At 36.1% G+C, this 14,137-nt stretch overlaps 1 protein-coding gene across 6 annotated transcripts in view; it reads right to left on the bottom strand.

Moving 5' to 3' along the window:
- The window catches only part of KCNT2 (potassium sodium-activated channel subfamily T member 2), a 194,926-nt gene that overhangs the window by 71,246 nt on the left and 109,543 nt on the right, over positions 1-14,137 (bottom strand). For all 6 annotated transcript variants that reach the window (XM_066379898.1, XM_066379900.1, XM_066379901.1 and 3 more), the window contains 5 exons: positions 10,127-10,307; positions 8,829-8,993; positions 6,943-7,079; positions 5,197-5,260; positions 2,994-3,102 (listed from right to left, as the gene is read on the bottom strand). In XM_066379898.1, the coding sequence (XP_066235995.1) occupies positions 2,994-3,102; positions 5,197-5,260; positions 6,943-7,079; positions 8,829-8,993; positions 10,127-10,307 (656 nt within the window). The remainder of the gene's footprint in view (positions 1-2,993; positions 3,103-5,196; positions 5,261-6,942; positions 7,080-8,828; positions 8,994-10,126; positions 10,308-14,137) is intronic.

Raw genomic sequence — 14,137 nt, 5'->3', positions numbered from 1 at the left:
AGGGCTGTGTGAGGAGCAGCAGTAAGCTTACAGATACCTGTGAATACCAAGGCCAAAGAGAAGAAAGTATTCTGAAACCATAAGTGAAACGTGATCATGACGTGGACTTGGGTTGTGTCAGTGCCCCAGCTTGGGATATGCAGGATGTGTGACCTATAGAACTTGATGGATTGGATGGATGCATATGATGGGAGATTGACTGATAAGTTTTGGGCATGAGTTCAAAATAGAGGGTGTGGCCCTGGCCAGTTGGCTCAGCGGTAGAGCATCGGCCTGGCGTGCTGGGGACCCGGGTTCGATTCCTGGCCAGGGCACATAGGAGAAGCGCCCATTTGCTTCTTCACCCCCCCCCCACTTCCTCTCTGTCTCTCTCTTCCCCTCCCGCAGCCAAGGCTCCATTGGAGCAAAGATGGCCCGGGCACTGGGGATGGCTCCTTGGCCTCTGCTCCAGGCGCTAGAGTGGCTCTGGTCACGGCAGAGTGACGCCCCTGAGGGGCAGAGCATCGCCCCCTGGTGGGCGTGCCTGGTGGATTCCGGTCGGGCGCATGCGGGAGTCTGTCTGTCTCTCCCCGTTTCCAGCTTCAGAAAAAAAAAAAAAAAAAGAGGATGTTGGAAAGAATGAGGGACAAACAGATTCAAGTTGGGGGAAAGTTAACTATTTCTAGATATCTTCATTTTGAGACAGCTATTGGAAATCTAATAGGGGGTGTTAAATTAGAAGTTAGATTTACAAGACTGGAGATCATGTTTCAGACATTATTTATTTAATCCTTACTGTTAATCCCAACCAGTGAAATAGATACATATAACAGGAGAGGAAAAGAGGGCTCAGAGTAACAATTTGCCTTACTCCTAAGTGGAGGTACTCAGATTTAAATTCATAGTTTAAGAGCTTAGCCTTGTGCTATGTCATTACTTCCTTCCTAAAAATCTTATCATAGCAAGTCATTATCAGTATGATGAATGATTTGCAAAAGTATTCCCTTAGCCAAATAATAATAATAATAATAATAATAATAATAAGGCAGCTTAGTTATAAAGTCCTTTTAGATGAAAAGAAAAGATGGCATTCCCTGAATGATAATTACATGTGTAACAGGTAATAATAGACGGAATACTTTAATTTCATAAAACCTTCTACAAAGAAGTCACTATCATTTTTTAATTCTTAGTTTAGAAAACAGGTTTAAAGAAAGTTTGGCAGCAACTAGAATCTTTTAAGTCAGAATCTCCTAAATAAGTAATTAAAAAAATAATCTTCTAAAGAGATACTAAAATGCAGCCAAAGTTGACAGCCATTGCTGTCAGCTGCATAGTACACATTTTTAGGGAAAAATATGCCATTAGTTGCAAAGCTAAAAATATAAAAGAGCAAATTAAATAGCAATAATTTCATAGTTTTCTTATTAGCCTTTGAAAGTGTTGGTGATTTCTCATTTAAATATTATATAAGTAAGCAGTGTAAGATATGAGAACAGCTCTTTGGAAGGAAATACATTTTGCTAACACATAGTTAATGAGATTTACATGTGAATGACTTTTAAGCTTCAGACTATTCAGGTGAAATATAATACTCATAAAGGTTCAGACTCACATATACAGAAAACAGATTGACAGCTGTCAGAAGGAAGGGGGTTAGGGGACTGGCTGAAAAGTTGAAAAAAATTAGACAAAACAAAACAAAACAATTCATAGACAACAGTATGGTAACTACCAGAGAGAAACGGGGAGGTGGGAGGAGAAGCGGGAAAGGCGGACAGATGGTGATGGGTATGATGTACTCTTATTGATCAATCTCACCCTGCTAAATTTAATTTTCTAAATGAAATTTCTAAAATATGGTCAGGGATGAAGACTTGATTTTGGATGGTGAACACACAATATAATATACAGACGATGTTTATAGAATTGTACACTTGAAACCTATATAATTTTATTAACCAATGTCACCCCAATAAGTTCAATAAAAAAGGTTTTAAAAAGAAAATACTACAATGATTAATAAATAATAATACAGGAACAAAAAAAGGAAAGAATGCATATTACTGCCCTGATCAAAATTAGTTCCTAAAGAAACATTGAAGAGAAAAATAGGATACCATTTTACTGTTTAAATTCCTAACAGTTTAAAGTATGATCTCGTAAATATTTATTTTAAAAACATGCCTCTGAAAAAAACTCTTTCAAAAATCTACTGCCATATAAAATTTATTTAAATATACTTGGATATATTTTGATATATGACTTTATTCTATAGCAAATTTATATGTGTATTAAATAATCTACAGTAAGGTATTATGTATCTATGAGTGAACATAAATATAAATTAATAGATGTAACAAGTGAAGCCTTTGTCTATATTATGCACAAAATATCACCGCTAATCTACTTAGGCTCAGTAAGTATCTAGCACAAGGGTCCCCAAACTATGCCCTGCAGGCCGCATGCAGGCCCCTGAGGCCATTTATTCTGCCCCCACTGTACTTCCGGAAGGGGCACCTCTTTCATTGGTGGTCAGTTAGAGGAGCATAGTTCCCATTGAAATACTGGTCAGTTTGTTGATTTAAATTTACTTGTTCTTTATTTTAAATATTGTATTTGTTCCCATTTTGGTTTCTTACTTTAAAATAAGATATGTGCAGTGTGCATAGGGATTTATTCATAGTTTTTTTTTTATAGTCCCGCCCTCCAACCGTCTGAGGGACAGTGAACTAGCCCCCTGTGTAAAAATTTTGGGGACCCCTGATCTAGCATTTTCATTTGCTAAAATCACCAAATTATATAACAAAGTGAAGATTCACCCCCAAAACATTATCTTGTCACATTGTAAAGTGAATACATTCTCCTATAACAAGCAGATGATTAAAAGGAAATCCCTCTGTTCTGTGGAAACAGGGGTATGAGTTGCTGCTAACTTCAGAGGCACACCAAGTCACACCGTGACGACAGGAGTCTGGGAACATTCAAAGGATCGCACTTGAGATTACACTTACCAGCAAATTTGATATGGAATTTATTTTCAGGCTTTAATATCTGGACATACAAAGGGCAGTTTGGAGCAAAATCTTTGACAGCCCAGGCTCTCAAAATTGTTTGGTGGTCCTGAAATGATAAAAATCAAAACATCATGAAAAATGTTGGAAAGGGTATATACTACAGTCACGTGCTACAAATCGACATTTCAGTCAATGACAGACCACAGACACAATGGTGGTCCCATACGACTGTAATAGAGCTGAAAAATTCCTACCATCTAGTGACATCGTAACCATCATAACACTGTAGTGTCAAGGCTGTAAACATCAGCAAGGCTGTGGCTAAGGTGACAAACCACTTTAACTTGGGTGTGAATAAGGACAACTCTGAGGAACAATCAAATGAGGAGTTGCTAATGCTCAGAGCTAAGAAGACGACAATGAATTATATCAATGAACACAACACCATGTATACTGGGAGCTAGATGAATTAAGGTGTGTGAATTTTACCTGTGAATGGCAAAATCAATCAACATATGGTAGACTAGTAGGTGTAATCAGCAAATGTACAAATAAATAGGAAAATACTGCAAGATGATTCTAATAGTAAAATACAGTTTTTGGAAATGTATCTGCCTGTTGGGATTCTGAGTCATGTGGGAGAAGCATCCCACATTCAGTGAAGCAATTTACTCATTAATTCCCTTTCTTTTAACCAGTCTATCTCAGAGGCACTTGTGGTTTTGAATGAAGGGTTTTCCTGGATTAAACTCGTTAAAGACTCCACCTCTTTTCCCAGGATGGGGAGGATGACCAGCAACGCGCTTGTGGAGACATTCAAAGAGTCTAATTGCTCATGTTACAGAGCAACATAATTGTAATTGCTGTTTGTCTGTGTAACCCTACATATAGCCCTACGGCACAGGCATCTGGTGCCTCTATTTCCTGAGACTTTTGAGGTTTCTTTTCTGGTTCGTTTCCTCTCTCAACTTAAAAACTTTAATTTCCTTCTGTCTGAGAAGCCATTTATCATTCAATCTGCTTTCTAGATTCCAAAACTTGTTAGCATTTTCTTCTCTGCCATCTCCTTTGTCCTTAGGCGTGAAGTCTTTTCATTCATTTCCTGTCAGTTTAGTAGTGTCAGGTGTGGTGGCATGTGTGTGTGTTCCCTGTTCCCAAATTCACACTGGAAAGGGTGCTCTGAAAGATAGTACAGTAGGATTCATTCCTTAATACTTACTTTGTAACTCAAAAATATCTTAGACACTGGAGGACTATAAGTATTTTAAAACAAAATTACCACCTGAGGGACACAAAATTGACAATTACATAAGTTAAATAATTATAGAAACATAAGATAGGAGTAAGAATTCAGGTGGATTAAGAACAGCAGAGGACCTTCCCACATGGAGCACTCACAGTCTTCAATTAACATAAAAGGGGTGCCTATTAGATGTCCTGAAAGACCCAGCCATATTTGGCCTTTTTTCCAGTTACTACTGAAGTCACCAAAGTATACATTTGTCTGTAGGCTGCAGGTATGGCTAGGGATGGACTCACTGTTATGCAAACGTGAGTTAACAGTACCCATTCAACATAAAATAATAAAACACTTCTTAAAAATTATAAAATGCATTGTTACAATAGAAGTTATAATTTGATAAATTACCATTTAATTTAATTATACATTTAGAGACATTTAGGCCTAAAAAAAATGCATCATAAAGGTCTCATGAGCCACAGGTTACCGGAGGTAGGATGTGCTTCAGAGCCAGCTGGGGACATTTTTAAAATATGCAGATTTCGATCCCCACCCCATACATTCTGAAGAAAGTTTTCACGAATGCCTGTTTCTTAGAAACTTTCCAACTGATTCTAATGCAGCCTGCCTGCTCGACTTGACTTGTTTTTAAGTTGACGAAATCGAGACCATTTTAACAAAAATTGCATAGTGTAAGGTACATGTAATACACACATAAAAAAGTGGTCTAGTGCATGTATATGTGCTTCATTTCATTCTGATCCACAAAAAGCCCAAGTGTTAGTTAGAACAAACTACTTCAAAAACACTTTTGTTGACGTTGTCAATGACCCAGCTAAGCTTATATTATGGCAATGACAGTTCCGAGATACTCACTTCTTTTTAGTAAAATTTTCATGTCATCAGTATTTAATGCTGTCAGAGAATAAAAAATTACTAGCAGAGATGTTAGAAACTTACAGAGGATGTCCTGTCCACTTCACAGCGGCTGCTCAGAATAAAACAGGCCTCAGCATCATCCATCCTGAACACAGAAAAACAAACAAATGAAATCGTGCACTGAAACACCCATGTGTTGTCTGGAAAGTAGAATTTCAATGTTTAGCCCAATGCACACAAACGAAATGTAAGCCCTGAGTATCCTTGAACTTAAAACAAAATAGGGTTTCAAGATCATAATTATATTTGTGAATCAAATAATGACTGAACTAGCTCTAGAATTCAATAGTTGATAACAACAGAAGTAAAAGCAACTCATATTTTATTCTCTGTAATGAGTATATATTTTTTCTCAAACAGTAAGTTCTTGGAAAACATTGTCTCATTCAATGTCATTTTGTTATAATGTTTGTAAGATGGCGTTGGAACTTAACGCTCGCTCATATCCGTTCGCCTGTGGTAAAAAGTGGTTTTGTTACACATCCTGACCACTCAAGGTAAATGTAAAGATATATATAAAACTTTAAAAAGCAACAGAAACATCCAGCAAAGCCACCTCTGCTTCTGAAACTATGGCTGTTGGCCAGTAGATGCCCTGACTCCCTGGTACCCATGATCTGCCCAACCATGCCCTCTCTCTGCTTGTGTGAGATAGCCTATGTGACATGGACAGATGTTCAAGACCATGTCACCTTTGTACAGGATGGATGACACAGGCACAACAAGAACACAGTGCCTGAGTAACACCTGTCAGCTTTCTGATTCCCCCAGACCCCCAGGAACTCTTTTGTCTCTTGCTTTCTGACACCAGGCGACACAAGTCTTATCTGCCGTGTGTGTATCTGTGGATGTGCACATGTGTAAGAGAGAGAGAGTGAGAGAGAGAGAGAGAGAGAGAGAGAGAGAGAGAGAGAGAGAGAAAGGGAGACATGCCATGCAGTTGGCTCTGACTGCTGGCAGCCCTCTGGATGAGTTGATGTCCACAGTGTCCTGTCCTCATAGCTCTGCTCTGTCCTATGGCTATGGACTCACACTTTCAGTTTCTTTTGTGTCAGTCCATCTCATATTTGGTCTTCCTCTATTCCTGCTACCTTGTTTTCCCCAACACTATTGTCTTTCCCAAAGCATCCTGCCTTCCCATGACATGCCCAGAGTAGGATAGCTTCAGTTCTGTTATTTTTGCCTCCAGCGATGTTTCAGTCTAAATTTGCTCTGGGACCCAAACGTTCATCTTCCTGGTGGTCCAGGGTCTCCACAGAACTCTCCTCCAACACCACATTTCAGGGGAAGCATTTCCCCCCCTCTCAGTCTTCTTCACAGTCATACTCTGCCCAGCACATGAGACAAACTCTTTAACATTTAAACTCAGACTCAAACAGGTACTTTATATAATATTTAGCCCAAGATTTTTACTTGTGGGATAAAAACAGTATTCAGGGATCTGGGGACTGGGCCAGGGATCTGGGAATCCAAGGGTAAGTCTGGGTAACTCAGCTCGTCTCTGACAACCTGAGATAATTTGACTGGGCCATACTCATCATGTTGTGTGAACGTAGTCTACTGGCCACTTTTGCACTGAGAAATGAGAGCATATACACTCATTTTACATTTCTAACCTTTCCACTTGACCAGCACTGGGGCTAAGGCAAGACTCTCTATTCAAAAATACTTAACCTCAGCTTGCAACACCGAACACGACTAAAACCTGGAGGACAGAAATGATTGTCAGTCACCGCCAGATGGAAGATGATGAGAGAGGGCACCTACTTTGCTCTCAGCAGGTCCTGATCTTTGAGGGCTGAACCTTGAAGGTAGATGACTCTCTGTGACCACATGGGGATCTGCAGCACCCTTCGAACTTGCACATCCATTTCAGTCGGACATAAAATCACCACGTAATAATCCTGCCCGGATGCAAGAGGACAATGGGGTGGAAACAGTGATACTCCATTTGGTACCACACAGGCACACAGAATGTCTAAGGCCATCCTGAAAGGTGGCAAGCTCAACTTGCACTCTTGCTGATAAATACAAGTTTGCATTTCAAAACTGGACACATATCAAGTAACATAAGAAGACTAGAATCAGCATAATGGGGATGTAGAAATCTCACAAATCAATACAGGGCTCCTGATCTTTTTCAGTCTTATTAGAACCAGGAAGAGGAGGTGATGAATGCTCATTTCCAGGCTCTGAAGTTTTTCATCTTAAACTGATTCTAAACTATACATAGCATGTCAGGCCAACATGCTGAAGTACCCGTGCATCCTTTAAATATTTACTTTTAGAATAAAAACTGTGATGGTGATATATATCATTTGGTAATATAATGAACTGATAACATAGAAAAATATCTGATATCTGAATGGGTAAGGATTTATAAAAATATAGATAATACTGACAAAGCAATTAACAGGTTTGAGATCAAAATATTTGAAGATAATGGTCCTTTGGAGAAAATGTAAAAGCACTATTTCTGACAAAATGGCTTAAAACAACTGACTGGTGGGGATTACAAAACTCTGGTAAAGAGTAATTACTTGATCACTTTAAATATAACTAGTAAAATATTTTTAGGGTTTTAAGAATTCTCCATATTGATATTAGGATAATATCAATAAATTACCAGGGATCAGAACTATTCCCCAAATAGATTTTCTTTATATGTTATAATAAGCAAACCTGAAATTATTTAATAGGAAAATAAATAAAAAAACAAATAAATATGGAGTTTTTCCAAAAAAATCAAATTAATGTAGAGAAAAACAAAAGAATGCATTGTATGACTTAGGTATCATTTATACATAAAAAAAATTAGATATAAAAATTGTATTTAAAAAGTTCTCCGAAGGACTCATGAAAAAAATCCTTTTATTGGAGGAGAGGTAATTAGATATACTTAGTACTGTTTTGATCTCAGAATTGTGCAACCTTTTGACACAAATTTATTGAAGAAAAATAAGACATTTGAGTTGTTCTTCACTGCTTGGACTAAACTAAGTGCTTTAAGCAGCAAAAATGACCTAACTTTACATTGGCCCTGTACTGTGGCAAGTATAAAAAACATCTGACCATTTTATCTGCACAGACAAAAGGAAGAAATTTTTCCAAATTCATATTCTTAACTCAACTGGTGATTGTCCAATTTTTGGTCATTTACTGCTACTATAAATAGGACCCAGTTTAGTTCCAGGGAACAAAAAAGGAAAATAGAACTTCCAGCCTGCCATGTTCCCATCAGCAATACTTGATGAAATTGACAGGTTCAAGGGGGCAGGTGACATCGAAATGATTTGTTCATTGTTTTATTATATTTTTTATGTTCAATTTCACTGTTTCATAAAAATATTATTTATGCACCATACAAGGGAGAGAAAAATCAATCATGTTAATTCATAGAAAACCTTTCTTTGTCGCATTAACATACTTCCATCATTTAGTGTAGCTACAGAAGAAAACTAAAATACTAAGTATTCTCTTCAGCATTTTTTCCCTGTGCTCCTGGTTATATTTGGAGTTCCTCATTTACACTTTCTAAATTTAAATGTATAAGAAGAGCCCTCCGGAAGGCAAGATACACCATCAGCTCATTGACTTTGACAATACGTTAGGAGGTAGGTCCCAGGACAGTGCATAATACGATGTAAATGTACCTGTAGTCTCGGGTGCGCATAGAATTCATTTAAAAAGTCCATCAGTAAGTCAATCTTCAGTGAGCTGACACACAGGACAACATGCTTTTCGGTTTGAGCTCTGTGTCGACTATAGTTCCCACCAGACTTTTGTCTCTCCATCCACAAATAGGCCAGCTGTTCAAACTGGGATGCATTTTTTTGCACATAGAAAAGAAAAAACACCGGACAGGACAATAAAAATCAACGCAATCCATCCCTTGTTTATTAGGTGTCTTTAATTCCTTAGATAGAACTCATCAAGATCCAAATTATCAGTGTTTCCTTCAAGAACAGAGTTCCCATATGGCCACTGCAGAGGTCACCCATGCCTCCCCGAGGCTTCATGTCTCTAAGGAAACATATTAATATGATTTTCCTGCTCTGTCCCAACAGGGTAGTAAGAGGTCTGTGCCTCTGCTTTATGTCCACTAGAATCTGCAGCTATGACATGTCAAAGAGAAAGTCTCATTGGTATTTCTCCCTCCTTCTTCCTTCAAGTTCACCCCATACGTGATGCAATCACATGCCCATAACACAACAACACAGACAACCATGGTCTAGCTACACATACCAAAAATGCAGGATTGGATAGGAGTGGGGAGATCATTTTATAGGTACACAACGTTTCTTCACAAACACTGTGGTCAAAGTTTGTAGTGGAATGTGCATGTTTGACTTGTATTGGCCATTTCCAGTTTCCAACCCACCTATTCAATGACACCCAAAACTCAATGCAGGAAAGAGAAAGAGATGGTATTTATTTATCTTATATATCTTTACATCTCTGTCCCTTTGCAAGCACCTACCCGCTTCTCAAAATATTGCATAACAGTTATATCATCTTCAGATTTTATTTTAGTTGACTAATATATGTCATCAATTTTTATTCATATTGGGCTTGTAGATGATTTCAAAAATCAAGAGAAATCAACACTACACAACTTTGTTTCCTGTATCTATCATTCTATGATTAAAAACTAGATGATCCTATGATCTTGTTATCAATATAGATTAATTTCCTATCTTTAAAAGAAACATTTTGAAGAATTGAAATGAGATGTGAGTTATCAGTTGTGAATTTAAGGGGGAAAGATACCCTCAGTTTCTAATATTATGTAAAAAGCCTTTCTGAGACAACTTTAATTAATTGACATATAATAATAGCATGTGTTATTCTATTAGATTAATAAACCATCGCACTTTTTTGGTTAACCATGGAAGACTTGATTTGCTAAGACTTTGCACATCTCTGTAACATTTATCACGGCTGTGTTTACCTGTATGGGCAGGACCACCAGGGCAACACAGATCATAGCGACAACGAAAAGCTTAGAGGACCAGGTTTCGGGAGTGACATCCCCGAAGCCTACAGTCGAAAAGGTCACAATGCAGAAATAAAGTGAGTCGAAGAGATTCAGCTTCTTTCCGATTCGTTCCAGATGCTGGATCCCACAAATGCTAAAGACACAAATGCACATCAACATGAAAACTTTGAAACTGGGAGCATTATTTCCTCATCTCATTGTGTGTGCAAAAGCCAATTTAATAATTGGTATCATATACTGTATATTATTTTCCTCAGGAAAACATAATTTTATAAGTGTTATTTTCTATGCTAATTATATCAAGTACTATTTTGAAGTAGAGTAGTTCTTCAGGATAAGTAGATTCATAGTTCATGGCTGCTTCATTATATAATTCTTGAGGCTAAAATGATTTTAGCACTGAAATATCCTTGATTTGCATGATGCATAAACATTTTTTCACTAATCTATTAGGTATTTTTTCTAGAATGGCAAATTCTACAATATGTCCTATAAGGATATGAAGCTATTCTGTGATTATAATCCATTTTAATATAGATTCCTATCTTACTTCATCCACAGATGTCCTTGGAGTCATTGCTAAATGAAAACTGCTTCTCCCTGGTCATAATTGATGATTTACAGCTAATTATTATTTTGTGTCTGTACCCAGAAGTGATTTTAATGATGAGCACAGATTTTCTGATAATCTAAATCCAAGAATGTGCTCAAATACAGCACAATCAAATTGAAATATTCTATTTTGTCTTGTCTTAGAAGAAATGTATTTTTTCAAACACTAAGTTAAACTATTTAAATTATATCCTGAATTGAAAGTAGCAGAATTATTTATTTATGTAGAACTTAAAAATAAAGAATCATAGCTGTTGGATATTAGTAAATATCCTATTATCTTTAAATTTTATACTAAAGAAATTGAATGCTGTTTTTTATGACTGAGCTGTAATATTTTTAAAAGCTTACTTAAAGTGCTTGATTTTTTAATGGATATCTAATTGTAACAATATTTTTGTTGATTATCTTATATTCCCTGCCTAAACATTTGAAATTAAATAACTTACTATAATTTAAGATAGAAAAAAAACCACTAATATCACACCATGTTCTATTTAATATTTTATTAAGAGGCATAAATGTTACTCAGATTCACTTGTGATGATTGACTTTGAAATGAAAAGTAGCAAGTAAATATAATTATCTTATAATCCCTCTATTATAAAAAATATCTATAAATTTCAGGGGGAAAATGTTTTGTATAAAACCAATTGGTGCTAAAAATCTGACATAAATATTTCAAAATGGAAAATGGGTAACCTCTTCTCATAAAAGTAAGACATATTAATTCAGACAAATATATTTCCTGATGGTTGATTATTGGCAAGCATTGTGCTCTTTGTTGGAGATGCATATTTGCATGTGACCATGAACTCTACACATAAAGCAAATGATTTTGCCTTTGTAATCCTACCAATAATAATAGTATCATCAATTAATAATCCAGCATTAATTTATAATTTCATTAATACTAACTCAGATAAATTTCTTAAGCTTTTTAAACTTTCGGCTCCACATCTGAAAATTAAATGAGTATTAATGTCCTGTCTTCATCTGGTTATTATGCTAATGCTCAGCGAAATGGGTATTTCACACAATAACACTCAATGAATTCAGTAGTTACTTTGTTATTGAAATGACTGCCCCCTACATAAAAGACAGGAGTACAAAAATGAGTCAAAGATAAGCATTGAATATCTGCACACAAAAATATTGCAAAGCCTTGGTTTTCAACTTGACCCACAGACTCAGGGACTGTGGAGGAGAGGGAATGAGGAAATGATGTGTCTGTTTCTCTTCGCTATGGATTTACTACTAGTTACTAGCAGCAGAAAATGACCCATGGATTAAAGAGTAGCTGTAATCTTGTCTAATCTCTTCTCAAGCGTGTAACTCTCAACTGTTAGGGAAGCAGAGAAGTACAGGAAAACGCAGAGGACTCCAGAATGAAGTGTTAGGCAATTTGAAATGTAAACTCATAATCTTTAACTGTTTACAAGACCAGTCATGCTGATATTAGTTGACCTTTGGAGGGTTCACTGTCGTCATTTACGGAAACTCACAACTAATTCTTGGTAAGGCAGTAAGGAAAATAAAAAAAAGATTAAGCTCTATATCTGGGCCAAAATGTCAATAGCAGGCCAGTGACTTGTTTCAAATAGAGCTACTTATCACCAAGATTGCTTGAATAAATTTCCATTTTGATGATATAAAAAGACTGTGTGTGTATATAGCCTATATGCATATATTTATCATTTATATAGATCATTGACCTAAGTACCTGCCAAGTATATCATTATATGGTAATAGTTTAGGATTTAAATGTTAACATAGTAACAATTGGGGGGGGGAATCCCAATGGACTTTTTTTTGTTTTTATATTATTTTACACATATGGTCTCATACAATCAGTAAGGATAAGAGATGAACTATTTAGCTAGAAACATTTGAAACAAATATAGCTCACGAGAGGTATAACGTTTTATTTGGTTTTCAACCAATCTTTGTTGATCTTCCAAGACAACCTATAGATATCAGGGGATAAAGGCAACAAATAATAATGACTTACAGCCAGGAATGTTAGGAAAATTTTGCTGGTGGAGAGGGGTAAGAATTATTTCATTCTTGGAGATGCTGAATCTAGCATTCCCATAGGGGATGCACATACAATCCACTGCAATAATGTATTTTATTAATCTACATATACCTATCATAAGCCATTCTTACACTCCTTGGAAAAACGCTACTTGGTGGAAATTTTTTTACAGTTCTAATATTTTCAATTCTTAAAAAAGAATAGTAATATGCAATTATTACAAGACTAATAATAAATATATAAATGAGAAGTTATTAATACCAACCCGCTCCTATCTGCCTCTGAGGTAATTACTATTTAGTAAGCATTCTTTTGCTTGTTTGGCATTCACTTGGTTTTTTCATGAAAATGCACTTTTGATTTTAGTTGGCAACTTATTGCAATAGGATTTTTATATCCATCTTTCTAAAGGATCTTGGTCTATAGTTCTATATCTCAATATATGTTTCTTAAAAAGCCAGTTTGTCAGAGACGTTCACCAGACTGCAAGGCTCTGTAGTCAAATACGTTTAACAATTCTGGGTTAAGCATGTTTTATTTAGCAAAGACTTTTCAGATCTTTTTAATGAGTTAATGTTTATTGCAACTCTCAGAGTGGAATTTTTATATGATTAACCAAACAGATTTGCCAAGATTCTTAGTTTGGATAGAGTATCTTGGAGGATTGGGGTTTTATGAACTGAATTATGAGAACATTAGCTCATACTATGTGCTTTGTCTGAGTACGTTAGAATCACAGTTTAGCTTAATCATTAAATGATGTGGATAACATTTTACCTTTGTCCCTGCCCTAGATTGTACTGCCCTAGATTAACTGTTACCTGAATAAATGTAATAGCAAAATTGTCATTCCCTGAAGTTTTATTTTTTTAATGGAAGTAAAAAGATATAATTTTAAAATGCCACATTTTAAAAATGTTCTATCTCTACCCTTAATCTCCATTTAAACCCATAAATATGCATTTTGGAATGACATGCTATCCCATCCATAGATCCACAAGAATCATTATACCTCATTCATCATTCTTTGGTCTTTACTGACTTTCTACAAATCTGAACTTTGAGCACTTTTACAAAGTACAGTTTATAAATACAGGCCCCCAGCAGCCATATTGAGCATGGGATATGCATAGAAGAAGCTTCCTCTCCTTGCTCACAAAGAAACGGAGAGAAGAGAACAAATTTTTTTTTATAAGCACTGCAATTACTTAAAATGTGGATCACCATTTGAGCATGCCATATGGAAAGGAAGACTCCAAATTATCTCTCATTAAAAAAAAATGTAATTCTACTTTTGTTGTTAACTGGAATAC

The sequence above is a fragment of the Saccopteryx leptura genome, chromosome 1, assembly GCF_036850995.1.
Source record: "Saccopteryx leptura isolate mSacLep1 chromosome 1, mSacLep1_pri_phased_curated, whole genome shotgun sequence".
Lineage (NCBI taxonomy): Eukaryota > Metazoa > Chordata > Mammalia > Chiroptera > Emballonuridae > Saccopteryx > Saccopteryx leptura.
Note: the sequence above shows the minus strand (reverse complement) of the source record. Positions and strands in the feature narration are given on the sequence as shown.